At 40.6% G+C, this 15,896-nt stretch overlaps 1 protein-coding gene across 3 annotated transcripts in view; it reads left to right on the forward strand.

Annotated features, from left to right (window-relative positions):
* prkar1b (protein kinase, cAMP-dependent, regulatory, type I, beta) overlaps window positions 1–15,896 on the forward strand; it is a 61,151-nt gene that overhangs the window by 21,248 nt on the left and 24,007 nt on the right. For all 3 annotated transcript variants that reach the window (XM_087808425.1, XM_087808424.1, XM_087808423.1), the window contains exon 5: window positions 12,743–12,804. In XM_087808425.1, the coding sequence (XP_087664551.1) occupies window positions 12,743–12,804 (62 nt within the window). The remainder of the gene's footprint in view (window positions 1–12,742; window positions 12,805–15,896) is intronic.

The raw sequence follows: 15,896 nt of genomic DNA on the forward strand, positions 1-15,896 counted from the left end.
TGGCGGGTCTGGACCCAAAAGTGGGTCGCAGAGCTGCATTTATGTGGGTTGCTTTTAAACATTTTTTTTTTACCTATTCATTTTCTAAAGCTGATTCCCTAAGCGGGGTCTCGGTTGGATGCCCTGGTTGTTTGCTAGTCCGTTACAGCAGGGGGTCCTTAACCTTATTTTCACCGTGGACCGGTTAAATGTCAGCCTTATTTCCGGTTGTCCAAGTAAAAAATAAAATGGCACGACCTGCAAATTCCAAAAGTGAAGCCTATACAAATAATTACTTACCATAACACTCAATGCCACCTTTCAGAAATTAATAATCAATACTTTATTTTCTCTTTTATTGCGACCGGTATCAAATGCCTTGTGGGGATGGTAGTGGTGGTTGGGGACACCTGAGTTACAGGGCATGCATGAGACACACCACACATCTAGGGACAAATTCAAGTTTTCCATCAACCTCTGTATCTATTTGGACTGTGGGAGGAAACCGGAGTTCCAGTTGTAAACACCACCTTCTTGCTGGCAGCCGTGCTAACCGTGGTCACCATTCATTTTACTTCAACAATCTCTGTTCTTGGGGCTGTTTTGATCTCGGCTGAGTCGGTCTTGACAACTAGATTGACCAAGTCTAGTCTCATGGGACAGAATCCTGTCTTCGGTGTGACGACTTTTCTCTCTTGACATATGAGATTAGAATTCGAATATCTGTTTCCTTTTCTGCAAATACAAGCTTCAAAGCTGAACAATCACCAGTTTAAACAAAGTGCAAAAACTTCAAGCGTTTTGTAAAAGTCCAGAGAGAAATCCGTCTCAAGCTTCACAGTAATGGTTTTTGCACAAAGTCTGGCATTCATGCAGTCAAAAGCGTGAAACGCTCTGGCATCTTCCAATGTGGCCGAGCCGCTGGCTGACGCACACGAGCAGATGGAGGTCGACGGTACAAGTTCCTATCCCTCCTCTCTCTTCCTTCTGTTCTCCAACACAGCTGTCGGTTCAGATCCTCCAACACGCTCGAAAACTGCCAGGCTTGAGAATATTCCGACTGTCGACAACTCGGGGGTCCATTAGCCCGGACCCCCCCCCCCCACTCCTCTGGGTCCGACTGTGGTTAAGCACTTTGTTTGGGTAATTGTCTCTAATGCGATGACATTAATATTCTGCTCCCTGCGTGCGGACGATGACACTAATACGCTTCGCCAGAGTCGTGTTTGTGTGTCGCCGAGAGCATCTTGTGCGATTAGTCACTCGGCAGTTATGAAACCCGAGAGGCAAATGATTTGTCCGATCATTATCCCCTTCGGATCAATGGTTCCATTCTGTGTTTTCAGCTCCTTCCACGTCTCTTATTTTTCTCTCATCGCCACTTTCTCTACCCTATTTTTCCCTGTCCTTCTCACCGTCTTCTCTTGGGTTCCCGAGGAATTCAAAGTAGTCATACCGGCTGTCTAAGCAGTACATCCAGATGAGCCTAATAACAGGCCAGTTGACAGGGGTGGCGGTTTTCCGACTTTCTCGATATCGCTCGCGCTCATTTCCCACAAATCTTTCCCGAGGCATGAAAAAACATGTTGCCAGGTTTTTTAAAAACCCTTGCACTCATCCGTGATTCTGTGATGTATAGCACATATATGCTCAGACAAGTACATGTAAAATGTACATGCTGTTCAAAGTTAATTATTTCCCAGAAAAAAAAAAAAATGAATTTGAGATGCCCCAGTGACTATGTGGTCAGAAGAAATTATACTTTAGGACATTTCTTTTGTTCAAGGAATGTTGGAAAATAGACATTTATTAAGTAAAATGGTGCCTTTTTTACTACAAGAACTCACATTTCTCCGGTCCTTAAAACTCTTCACTGGCTTCCAGTTTCTTTCAGGATCAACTTTAAAATTCTGGTTCTTACTTTCAGATATATTCATGGTCAGACTCCTCCTTACATCACTGATCTGATCCAGCCTTACACCCCAGCTCGGGCTCTGAGGTCTGTGGATCAGAATCTACTGATGGTTCCTGAACACGGTTCAGGACCAGAGGAGAGAAATCCTTCCAGGCTGTTGCTCCTTAGCTTTGGAACGATCTTCCTCTGTGTTTGTGTTTGATGGATCTACTGACTCCTTTAAGAAACATCTTAAGACGTTTCTATTTGTTCAGGCTTTTCCTTGATTTCCTGTTGTGTTATCAGTTTTATCTTGACCTTTAAAGTATATACTTTATTGAATATTGTTTTGATTGTTTAAGCGCTTTGTGACCCTGGTCTGGAAAAGCGCTATACAAATAAAAATGACTTACATTTATCCTCGAGGGTGGGACATAAGGTTGAATGTGTTTTCTTTTTTTTTTAATGTAAAGAATTTCTTGGGAATGCGTTATCAGCCCAAGACCATATCAGAGAATGAACACCTGGGGACCAGGCGTGTGGAACTCGTACTTCGGACAAGTGGCCAAAATAAGTAGTTTTGAGGGCTGAACAAAACTAAACGTACAAAACTGTCTTGAACAGGGAGTAACAAATTCCCATCAAATTCCTTTTCATCAACCTCAGTTTTATTCCATTGTTGTCGTCATGATCTCTCTTCCTTAACTTATCTTAATCACTGGCATCTTTATAGGTCAGTATAGCAAAAGGAAACACTTTGATTTTGAGCAAATCATTCAGTGGACCACACACATTTAGACCATCTAGGTTGACAACGATAAAAGGGGTCTGAAGACCATCACGATAGTGTTTATGGGACCGTTAAGATTAAGGCTTAGGTTAGGTTAGGTAGAACTTTATTGATCCCTCAGGAGGTCTCCTCGGGAAATTGTTTTTTTTCCAATTTGCCACAACAATACAGCAATTATTCATAAAAATAAATAAAAAGAACACCAGAACAAGAACAAAGAGTGATAAAGAGAAAAAATAAGATGATACAATCTAAGTCTAAAGATAAAGAACAAAGGTCAAAGAAAAATAACAAAGACAAAGGATACAAAGATTAATATAGAACAGAACATCATCATACTTTTACTCCACTCCTGCCCCCAAATTTTACCATTAAAGGTATTTACCATTTAAGGTAAAATAAAGATGAAAGGAGGTGAAGAACAGAGTGCAGACGGGATGGAACTGATGTGTGTGTATCCGATTGTTTTTCAAGTATCTGATAAAAGCAAAGTTTGACATTAATTTTCTCTGCTTGATTTAATTTCATACAAAACATATCTTATAGTCTTTGTGATGAGAATTCTCGCGGCGCTCCGTCCCACTACACTACAAAGCGGCGAACGGGATTATGTTATCATGCGACGCGCGAGCGCTGAACATTTTCAAGAATGCATATCAAACTTTTCCCAGTGAATTCTGCTCCAGCTGCCGAAGCGCAACCCTTTGATTCGCACACCAGTCCATATGTCAAATTTCATGGCTATAATGGCTCAAGCCGTGTGCACGTATGGCGGTCCTCGGCCAGCTGTCCGCGAGGGTTTGAGCGCTCGTGGGGGATAGAAACGGTGTGAAAACAATGGGAAAAAAAATAGGAACGCGGACTGTACCCCAGAAGGTGCGACAAGTGAATTCTAAAATGGATGGTTCGTAGAAAGACGTCTTAGAATGTGCTATAAAAGGTCTGCTCAGGGGTGGCGCTCACCTCATCCTGTCGGCTTTAATCCTCTAATTAACAGGCTGAATAATGAGTCGATGAAGTGACCGATTAGTTGGCCTTTCACCCCTAAACCCTGACCTCTGCACCTCCTCGATGGGGCTGTTGTCGACGGACGGGGGACATCTTTAGTGTACCGTGTGTGTGAAACCCGAAGAGACACAAATAAATAAGTCGGAAGAGCGAGTGACGGAGACGCTAGATAAGAGTTTCGTTGGAAGCCTCAGTTAATCTGCCAAAGATAATAAAAAACATTTTGCTTTTGGTCTGCTTCTCAGTCACTTTGCTTTTTTGGCTACCATTAGTAACTTGAGCTGTAAATGGGAGTGTATTTCATCTGAAACCCAGGCACTAAAAAGGACAAATAAAGGCAGATTAACTCTTAATATAAATGTGGAACAATACCTGCAGCCGCCTCTAGGAGGTGGACTGATCCACTCAACACATGGATCATCATCCGTTACAGATTTTTTTCTCAGCAATTCTTTTGTAGTTGTTTGTCTTCCCCTCTGTCTGTGTGTGCTCAGGTGGGAAAAGTGAGGATGTTTGAACGACCGTGATTGATACTTTATGACGGACAGAGCGGTGCGACTCATAAACAAATTAGCATTTCTCTGATGTCCGGTCTGTTTGTATTTCCTGTCCCACCGGTTTCCCTTTTCCGCGGACTTCTTTTGTGTGTGTTCCTCATCCTTCCTGAGAGCCTGGTGGTCCATCCATTTTCTCCCCTTTTTCTCTTCCTGTCTTCTCCGGGCTCATTCACATCTCCACATCCACGCTCGGATTCGCGGGGCCCTCCCCCCCCCACGTTTATGTGTAGTCTTTTCTCTACGTCCCCTGCGTGGCTTTGTGCTGCTGCCACAATGCCGGGGGCCAGGCGATGAGGTCACTCTCCACAGGAGAGCTGCAGGCCTGACTGAACCTCCTCCGTCCACAGCGCCGCCATCCCCGAAAAAATCCAGCCTCTGTCACATCTTACTTCTTGAAAAGATACAGGTCCAGGCCAAAGCACTGCCCCCGACATCCCAAAAAATGAACACCTGGACTTCTGGAAGTGCAAAACAAGAAAAATGACTCAATTTTCGGTGTTTTAGCATCAACCTGCAGCCCTCCCAGCCCCTTTGGCATCCCTCTTCTTCCCCTCCTGCACCTTCAGGAAAAGTGAGTCATACAGATGTAATGTGTCTGGGGTCCATTTAGTGAGCTGTTTTCCCTTCCAAAAGGTCTCCCCGAGTCTGTTTGGGACAATTTTTAACTCATTATGATTCATCCTTGCCTTTTCATCTGCTTTCACCATCATAATGACTCTCAAGTGTGTGAGAAGAAGGGATTCGCGACTCGAGAAAAGTTACAGGAAATTGCTACGATTTGCCGTTTCCTGTTTCCTTTTAATACATGTATATATTAGAAGAAAAATTGCCATTAATTCTATTTTCCTTTATAAGGATGAACTCACAATGCAAAAACTCACTGAAGTCTAAGTAGAAATCAATATTTTTTGAGACTTTGTGTCTACTTGTCTGGACTATTGCAACAGTTTGTTTTCATGTCCTAACAAGAAGGATCTGTCTCGCCTGCAGTTGATTCAGAACTCTGCAGCGAGAATTCTCAGCCGCTCTAGTAGAAGAACTCACATTTCTCCGATCCTTAAATCTCTTCACTGGCTTCCAGTTTCTTTCAGGATCAACTTTAAAATTCTGGTTCTTACTTTCAGATCTATTCATGGTCAGGCTCCTCCTTACATCAGTGATCTGATCCAGACTTACACCCCAGCTCGGGCTCTGAGGTCTGTGGATCAGAATCTACTGATGGTTCCTGAACACGGTTCAGGACCAGAGGAGAGAAATCCTTCCAGGCTGTTGCTCCTAAGCTTTGGAACGACCTTCCTCTGTGTTTGATGATCTACTGACTCCTTCAAGAACCATCTTAAGACACTTTTATTCATGTAGGCCTTTCCTTGATTCTCTGAGAATCCTTACTTACTTACTTACTTCTTGCTTTTACTTGGCCCGTTTTTTGAGCAAATGTTTTACATTTGTTTACCCCAAAATAAGCAAAATTGTTATTGGTTTTCTTAGTTCAGGACAACAATTTTTAAAAATCCACAATTATCTTAATTTTTGATTCTTGCTTATACCACAGAATTCTTCTTTCAAAGCTAAAAGTGACTAATTATAAGGTGACACTGACTCGGATGATAGTGTTTTTTTTGTTGTTGCAAAGATTAGAGGGTTTGGCAGTTTTAATCCCTGCTCCACCACTGTGACTGTGCTATGAATGGATAAAAGAAAGAAAGAAAAAGGTTTTGAGATGATGCCATTTTTATTTCCCAAGTCATTGTATTATTATTGATAATTTCTTTACACTTTACTATCTCTTTTTTTTTCTTGGTTGATAATCAGTATGTGTGAATGGCTGTCAAAGCGCTTTGTGACCCTGGTCAAGAAAGGCGCTATATAAATAGAGATTATTATTATTATTATTATTATTATTATTAATTGTTCAACCAAGAATCAGGCAAACAAAAACCAGTATCACTACCTCCTTTTTTAGCGGGTGAAGCTTAAAATCAAAGTCAATATTTTGACATGTACAACTATCTTGCTTCATTGACAGACAATTATTGTTATTGAGAAATTTATGCTTAAAATGTATATATATATATATATATATATATAAAGCCTTTGTCAACGTCATGCCTCTTAGCTCACCAACATCTTAATTTTTCGGCCTTTTTTCTTTCGGCGGTCGCCCCAAGTGCGAGGACATTATGTCCCCGTAACCTCTTTGGGTTTTTCTTCACAGCGTGTTCGGCGCAAAACCAACGCACTCACCATCGCACATTAGCTGCCCTTGGCCTCCCATTGTATACGTCCCGTCCACTTTGTCTATGCTGGTGTGACAGGTTCCAGTGCTCAAGCACAGACAACAGTCCAGTTATAGCCTGTTAATTCTCCCATGACCTCCTCTTTGGTGTGTGGGTGTCATATTTCCCCCTGGTTACATTAGGATCACAGCGACTCAGCACATTTGTGGGGGACCAGGATTCTTGAAAAAAATGACCAGTTAGGGATTTAGTCTGAAAAAATGTGATTCAGATGTTCAAGTTCAAATGAGCAGGTGTGAAATACTTTAAACGAAAAGGACCTTCGACTGAAATGGTGTTTCAAATGTGGTCCAACATTCTCGATGTACATCTGCTGTGATCTCAGGACTTACCCTGCATGTTAGCCGTGTGTTTACAGCTGCGGAGGCCTGACGTCAGTCAGATGTCACCTACTGAATGTCAACTATGTTGCCCCCTTTTGGTACCCTTTTGCACTTATTACCTCACTCCTCCGAACACTGACGGATGAAGTTCACATGCAGCGACAGCGATGGCCTCCGAGCGATTCTGGGAATACTTCTGCCCCAGAGCCATCTTCTTAGACATCACTGTCTGTCTCCTTTTACAACCAAACCCTGTTCTATTTGTTTCAACTCGACCCCCTGTTTACCAGCACAGAAGAGGCGTCACTCTACCTTTCACAATCCACCGCATACTTGAGTTTAATGTTTAGTTTTTTCCGGGGGTTTTACCGGATTAATTCCTAATCTCTGCAGGTTAAGATGTAACACTACGACCAACAATATCAACAGGAATGGTCAACGAGATGGGATTTTTTTGTGGGCTTTAAATTCGTTTTTTTAGGTTCATTTAGGTCCCATAACTTAACTTTTCTTACCCTTGGGTTTGACATATGTGCTATACAGTTAGTTACGAAGGTATATTCAGGCAAAAGTGGACATTTTATAGTGAAAAAAAAACGTTATTGTGATTGGAAATCTTAAAAAACTAAATTTCAAACGATGAAAGTCAAACTATCAAGTATATACGATGATGTAGTAATAGATATTTAAGTGTATATTATTGTATTTATATACATTTTAATATTAGTATAAGTATTTTCATTTCTTGCATTATATTGATCAAATATTCTTTCAAAAATAAAAAAGGCAACTATTCCTTAAAAAGAAATTGACAAAATAACATTTTTAGATTTTTCTACTCTGACCTTACGAGGGCCACAATTTACCTAAAAGCGAGAACTTTCTAAAACTTTTGACACAAATGCCAAATAAATACAGGCTTCCCACCCAAAGAAACTTGGTTTCCATACAGATCCACGCCCGGCCGGTGTGGTTTATCTGTCTTGCTCCTGATTTTCGGTTCTGTCTTTTCCTCTCAATGGTGGTTTATGTCCCCTGTAGACACATCAGTAGAGGTTGAGGCTTAGACCTGTCAGCACCTGATTCGGCTTGACCTTTTCGGGCGGAAGGGGGCTTCCCTTTTCCCGCCCTGGAGCAAAAAAAACAACACGCAGGGTGGTAGTAAGACAGTCGACAATAGTATTTTGTTAGAATACAGTGCGGATGCCAAACAATATGTTACCGACCGAAGTGTATTTTCAGCGCATCTGAAGTCACAAATAGGAGTCGGTGTCGGACATGTTTGGAATGCTTGGGTGGTGACATCATGGAACCAGCAGGTGTGTGTTTAAAACAGCCGTGTCATACCGAACACATACCACGGTACAGGCCAAGAAAAAAAAATAAATAAAAAGACTTCATAATTACTCTGATTCGTCGCCAAATACCAGATTAGACAACTTTAGACATGAACATTTACTCAGCGGGCCACTCCCAGGTACAGAATCTACTTCAGGAATCTTACCGATCTATCCAGTAAACCATTAATAAAGCTCCCGACTTACTTCAGCTAGATGCCCTTTTCGTACGACCACCAGTCCGGCCCTTAGGTGTTTGAATATTGTCTGAGGCAACAGGATGTGTCCGGCCTCGACACCCCCTTATAAATCCAGCAGAGCCAGGTGTGTTGGTTTAACACGGCGTGCAAACCTACTCTTCTGCGGCTTTAAACCACGACTCGCAACGGCTAATCACGGGACGGTTTTACTCGCGGGACCTCCGTGGTCGGCTGCGACGGTAGCACTTTTGGTCTTCGAAAGCAACGCATTTTTTTTGTAGCGTTAATCTCATAATTCTCACCATTATCAGCTTAAGTTGATGAGTAAACGGCAGTTTCTTGTTGAGAGATGAAAGGAGGTTAAAACAGCTGTCTTCTCGCCCTCTCATCCCGTCACTTTCACCAGGTTTACAGCAACAGTCGTGGCACGTGCCAAGCGCTTTTATGTCATAAATATCCACTCCCGATGCTTCGCCGCTGGATAATTGCAGACTTTTACAGCCCCCCTCCCCCGGCTCAGTCGCTGTTGTTTATGATCATGCCTACCTGGTTAATAGATGTATTCGAGGATTGTTTGGGATATTCATCACTTCACGTCATTCTTTTACTTTTACACGGCATAGAACCACCAGCTAATGAGAAGCTGCTTAATTAAACCAACAAGTATTATTGTTTCACGCTCTTGAGAGAAGGATTGTGTTGTCATACGAAGTACAATAGAAGTAGTGGATTTCAGGAGCCAACAGAAAAGGCACACACAAGCATATATATCAATTTGTGGCTCTCCAGTGGCCTTTCTTTAGACCGTTTTTTAATGTTTTTTGTATTTATCGGGATCTGGTGCGCCATAAAACGTGCTTGTGAAAAAATAAACATACTCAAAATTAATCCAGTTCGGTCCGTTCCTTTTGCGGTTTTATGTGTTGTTTAGCTAAAACAACCGCAGACATTGTTGATCCATTCTTTATTGAGTGTCGTGGTCCATTAGGTTGCATGTTAGGTGGCCCTGTAGAAGCCCCTTATGGTCGCTCTGAGGATCACTTTGGAAAGCCGGTTGTAAAGACACAGCTCCAGCTCGACTTGACTAAACTCTACGTCACAATATTCTTTTGTTTTTCCATCGATCCTGGTACCTACTCGCGGTAGAGGCAAAGTTGTACCTCATCCATCGATCAAGGTACAACCTTTTGGATCAACATACCGTACTAAATTCTGGCAGTGATTTTTTAAAAACCGGTCCACATCACCATTTTGGTGCAGAGTCACTTGTAACCAAAGTAAAGCAGGAGGTACTCAAATAGTATCTGCCTTGAAGGAACTATTGTAAGTATCTAACTGAAGGACATGATTTGTACCAAGTGATTTAAGGGCAGTTTGTACCAAACAATAAAACATTTATGTTAACAAATTGACAATCTTTGTCAATAAGATCCTTTTCCTAGCATTTTTCCGACCGTCACTTCCTGGTCTGATGTGTTTGACTAAAATAACATGATTTTAACCGTACAATACAATATAAACATTCAAATGACTAACAGACATTACCCAAAAAATATATGAATTCTCTAATTATATAATGAAAACTGTATGAAATGTATTGATAACTGGTTAACAAGTGGAATGGGACACACAAGTCATTTTGCTAATATAAAAGTTTAAATGTTGGTATAAAGTGTCATTTAATAGCTCAGTTGAAGATTTGTTCACTAACAAAAAAAGCTTTTTAAAAGACATTTGAGGCGTGTGGCGTCATCATGTAGGAAGTGCACGGAACGAAATTACAAGGCGGGACCGAAATGGTACTACAAACTGGATATAGTCATGTCAAGTGGAGGTGGGCTAAGACGAGCAGGTGGAACTGGGCCGCCGGTAATCTATTTTTCCTTTGTGAGTAAAGTACCCCACTTTTATTTTAGCTTCATGTCCTCCTTTATTTGACGCTCGATCAGTTCGTCTGGCAGAACAAACGCATCCTTTGTGAGGCGAGTCGTCGCTCTTTTTTTTTTTTTAGAAAAGGTCAGAGGGTGAGCAGGTAGCGGAAAAGGACAAGATTAATCACTGGATGTGGGTCAGGTGAGAAGTCGGCGATTGACCACAAGATGCAAGGAAGAGGTGGGGCGAAATTGGAGAGGAAGGGAAAAGTGATGGAGGAAGTTTAAGAAAGAGGGACGGGTTAGGACCTGAGGAGGGGGGGGGGGTTTATATACCTGCACAAGTGTCTTTGTTGTTCTCACTAAGGGGAGACAGATAGAGCCGGTCAAGGGTAATTACCTAGATTTGGATTTTGCCTTTGATCTGGAAGGATGTCCCTGTTTTGTGATCTCCTGCTCCTTTTTATTTGGTACGACCGCTAGATATTCGTCGAACATGATTCGGGAACCACTTCTGGCCTCCAGGTGGTCACAGATGTTGCAGATGTTGCTCCGGCTAATTGCATCAAAAGACTTTTCGTCGGAGATATGCATGCTTTTTTTTTTTTTTTTTTCTCTCCCCGATCATAAACCGAAAGAATGCCCGGTACAGCATGCACGGACTATCAGATGCACTTGGAATCAAAGACAGCTCTTGTCAAAAAGTGTGCAGCGTGAGTCAGTGACCAGCTGTAACACACAAGAGCCCCATTTGTGGGCAGATTTGGCCAAAATCCACCAGTTTTTTTTTTTTTAAAGCCTGTTTTCTATTCGATGTCACATAAACAAAATACCAGCCGGGTCTGTTCACTTCCCCGCCACTCAATAACATCCTCAGATCTCTCGCTAAACATCTGTTGACCCGCAGATTTTTAACGGGCACGGTCATGTAAAGCAACACTTTCATGTCGGCTGTCTTCGCCAAGGTGTGTTTGCCCATGTAAGCCTTTTAATTTCTGAGCGGCACATAGCCGAGTGTCAGGCCCACAGACACATTCAACACCCACGCATTATTTTGTACGAACCTGCGTTGGCAATATATACTCAGTGGTGCCGGCATTACCGAGGGACTGGCTTAAACTTGCCCCACATTCACTCAGCGGGTCGTCTGACCCGCTTTTTATTGTTTTCCTTCATCCCTTTCATTTCTCTATACGTACGGCATGTTACTGATGAGATGGATAAATATACCCTGGAGGTAAGAGCGAGAGACGAGCAGAGGAAGGATACTGACTTCGCTCTTGTCCCAACACATCCCCAAAGAAGTGGAACTATAATCTTCTTCATGCATTTAAACACCTCGATTAGAGACAAGTGCTGTGAAATTCACTGCTACTTTGTCTTCTCGTCTGCTCACTCCGCTCTAATGATAATCTAGCTAATGGTTACATTAGAAAAAATAAAAGACGTTTGTGGGTAAGCATTAGTGGCCAAACGTTTTTGCACCGCGGACCGGTTTCATGTCGGAATTTTTATTCCCAAACTTAAAATAAATCATGTAAAGTTCTGGTTTACAGGTTTATTTTTTGGAGTAAACTTGACTGAAACGATCGTGTTCAAGAGTCAATGTTACTTCAGAGAAAAAACACTATTTTTTTTCAAAGATGAAACACCTTTTAGTCAGTTATAATCCATAAAACTGATATTTTATATATATAATTTCGACTTCCTGTGCGGCCCATTGACAAATGCCTCAGGGACCGGGGTCCAGTCCCAGGAACGGGGGTTAAGGACCACTGCGTTAATGTGTCGGGGTCAAAAGTTCTCGGCTATGTGTTTCCTAATCTGTATTAACCTACGGCACATATTTAAAGTTGGACGTTAATTCTCAATTCACTTACGAACAAACTGGACGTTTTAAATATGTCCTTCCGCTAAGGATTGATTCTTACAGGCACAACTTATTATATTGGATTGTACGATACCAAGTCTGACACAGTATAATGCATGCAAATTCTACTTTTCTAAAGTTTTACAAATAGTTTCCTATGGCATCTGGGTGCTATGAATATATCGGATACAGTCGGAATCAGGGCTGTATAACCCGAATATTGGAGTACTGGTCAGGTGAATTTTGAAAATACTCATTTTCATGGTACACTTGTGTGCCACACAACACTGGTTGGTTGGTTGTAAGGAAACACCACCGTATACCTGACAGAAACAGACCAACACCAAGACTTTTTTGGACCAATACCATATTGAAATCTTGAGCTAGCATTAGCAATCCTGCTCTGTTGACCCCCAAGACAACCGCAATACTTTTTGAGACTAAATCATCAACCGAGAAGAAGCGAGCCAAACAATACCAACACTAAAACTTGTCTTAGGAACTAAAGAGAGAGCAAGGAAAGCGTCGCATCGCTTTCTCGTGAACTATCAATAGTGATGTCATAGCCTTTTCCTACAAATGCAAGCTAACATGTCGCCCCCTTTTTTCTTTACAGTGACATATTTGATGCCATGTTCCCCGTCACCCACATCGCAGGAGAGACGGTCATCCAGCAAGGTGCGTATGATGATGCAACCCTATGTGTCACGTGCAACAACAACTGTATCATCATCTCAACCTTGTTTCTGTTGGTACTTTTGTTTTCGGTGAGGAAGTATAGACTCAGAGTAGAGCTTCCTTTTACCTTCCGACAGACAAGATCCTTCTGTAGACCGACCCCAGTGTAAATACCGTTCATTTAAACTCTTGTGAGAAACTTTTCTCTGCATCTTTATGCTTCACGAACGAGTGTAACCGTCCTTCTGTGCACAGTACCGAGAAGGAAAGCTGACACACACTTGATCAAACGTTTGCTTAGTCTCTCCCGCCGACTCCCAGGACTGCAGCCCAAGACTATTTCAGTCCTAATTTGGTGATAATAAGCCTGGCTAAGCGACGCAGGCCCCGGTACCAGACGGTCCATTCTTAAAACACATCATGGAACCGGGTATACACTCAACGACGATGATGATGATGTCGTCACATGTCTGGACGACTGCGGAGCCGCACACACTTATTTAGACACGGGACATGAGGGAGGCCATTTGAACCTTTCAAAATAAGACTTGAATAGTCTTCATTTAAATGTAGCGCTTTTGACGTTTACAATTTGATTTCATGTCTAATTCATATTTTGACTTTTAAAGAGATCAAAATGTTATAGTAGTATTTTGTTGATGGCATTTCCTTTTTTAATGTTAGCCCTACTTTAATTATACATTTGTTTCTTTTAAAACCCTTTATATTTATTCCATTTGTGTGACTACATATTGTTATTATTGTTTCCACTTAATATTTGTTTAGGATATTTTTATTGTGGGATATTTTGGGGATTTTCTTTTCAATTTTATTTCTTACACCAACTCCTTTTGTCATTTACACTTTAATTTAATTTACGTTAATGTCTAATTTGTATATTGACCTTTACATTGACCCTAGTACTATAGTAGTATTTTGTTGATGTCATTTCATTTTTAATGTTAGCCCTACTTTAATTATACATTTGTTTATTTTAAAACCCTTTATATTTATTCCATTTGTGTTACTACATATTGATATTATTGTTTCCACATAACAATATTTGTTTAAGGTATATTTATTGTGGGATATTTTGGGGATTTTCTTTTCAATTTTATTTCTTACACCAACTCCTTTTGTCGTTTACACTTTAATTTAATTTACGTTAATGTCTAATTTGTATATTGACCTTTATATTGACCCTAGTACTATAGTAGTATTTTGTTGATGTCATTTCATTTTTAATGTTAGCCCTACTTTAATTATACATTTGTTTCTTTTAAAACCCTTTATATTTATTCCATTTGTGTGACTACATATTGATATTATTGTTTCCACATAACAATATTTGTTTAAGATATATTTATTGTCGGACATTTTTGGGATTTTCTTCTTCACACCAACTCCTTTGTCATTTACACTTTAATTTAATTTTCAATATTTTTAATTGTATTTTAGTTTTTTGGAACCCATATTTCTTTTCTGTATGTCACATTTCTTTATATAAATATTATTTAATCTGTTTAACATATATTAATAGTGGAAAACATTTAGATCAAATGGCCTCCTTTAAAAAAATGCATTTTAGCACTTTTACAGTTACTTTCTACAATATTTAATTGGTATATTCACTTTTGAAATGATTTTATTTACTTCTTTTGGATATAAACTTCTCAAATGTAGTATTTGTCTTTTAATTGAATGTTTTTTCAAGACAGATTTATTGTAAAAAAAAGTATTTATCCAACATATGTCACAACCCGTGTGGCCGTGTTGACTCAGGACCAGCCTGAACACACCGGCGTGTGCGTACATGTGCAGTGTTGTGGTCAAATATTTGCCTGGACACTGAGAGAGTTCGGCAGAGAAAAGCTTCGTGAACCGAAGTGATAAAAGACAGGAAGAGCGTAAGAAAAGCGAGACGGAGTGAGGCTTGAATTGAAAGAGAGATCGATGAGATGAAAGAGGGAGAAGGGCAGGGGAGATAGCGGAGTGTGTGTGTGTGTGTGTGTGTGTGTGTGTGTGTGTGTGTGTGTGTGTGTGTGTGTGTGTGTGTGTGTGTGACCGACAAGGAAGGTTTTGTGTGACAAATAGAGGCGTATGATGAACGAGCTCCTCCACTCACTATTAATTAGCCGTGTGAACTCCTGTGAACTTAACACACACCAGCCTTTCAACTCGTCCTGCCGGCGTCCACACAAACACACACATTTGGACAAACACACCCTCTTTTTTTGGGGGGAGCAGATATGTATACTTATGCATACTTGAGTCATGTATGCTCACGCATCATTAGCCACTTGTCCCTCTGAATGCACTGGAGTTAAGGTCCCTCCGCTCGGCTGTCACTCCTGTTTAATAATTTCCTTTGCGCCCCTGTAATGGATAGCATAATGAAAGGAACGCGTCCCCATTTTTCAGCCTTATCTCTGGGAAAAGATGCTTTTTGGGGGGACGTCGACGAACTCGATCCTGCGCTCGGTCCTAAGTACACAGGACGCTTGTGTTGGTGACCCCGAGAGGCAGCGAGTTTAACCCTCAACCATCAGCCCTTTACCATCTTTGAGAGAATAACATTATATTGATCAAAGTGATTAGAACCTCACAATTCCTTCTTAGTCAACAATTATCATGGAAGTGAAGTGCTCTGCCATTAACCTGAGACTCTTATGTGTGTTTCATATATTTGTTTCAATGTATCCAGTGTATATATTATTATGATTTATTTTAATCGCATTATGTCCTTTATATTCTATTTTATTCATGTTCACTTCAAACCACATCTTACAATATTTTTGTTTTTGGTACATCTTACAATCATGTACAATCATTGCATTTTCAACGTTTTCTACTGTAATCAAACTATTTTCAACTATAATCCATTTTTTAAAACTGAAATCAAACAATTTTCAACTCTCATCAAAGATTTTTTGACTGTGATTAAACAATTTTCAACTATAATCAAACAATTTTCAACTATAATCAAACAATTTTCAACTATAATCAAACAATTTTCAACTATAATCAAACAATTTCAACTATAATCAAACAATTTTCAACTATAATCAAACAATTTTCAACTATAATCAAAC

This window comes from Callionymus lyra, chromosome 15 (assembly GCF_982586985.1).
Source record: "Callionymus lyra chromosome 15, fCalLyr1.hap1.1, whole genome shotgun sequence".
In the NCBI taxonomy this organism is placed as follows: domain Eukaryota; kingdom Metazoa; phylum Chordata; class Actinopteri; order Syngnathiformes; family Callionymidae; genus Callionymus; species Callionymus lyra.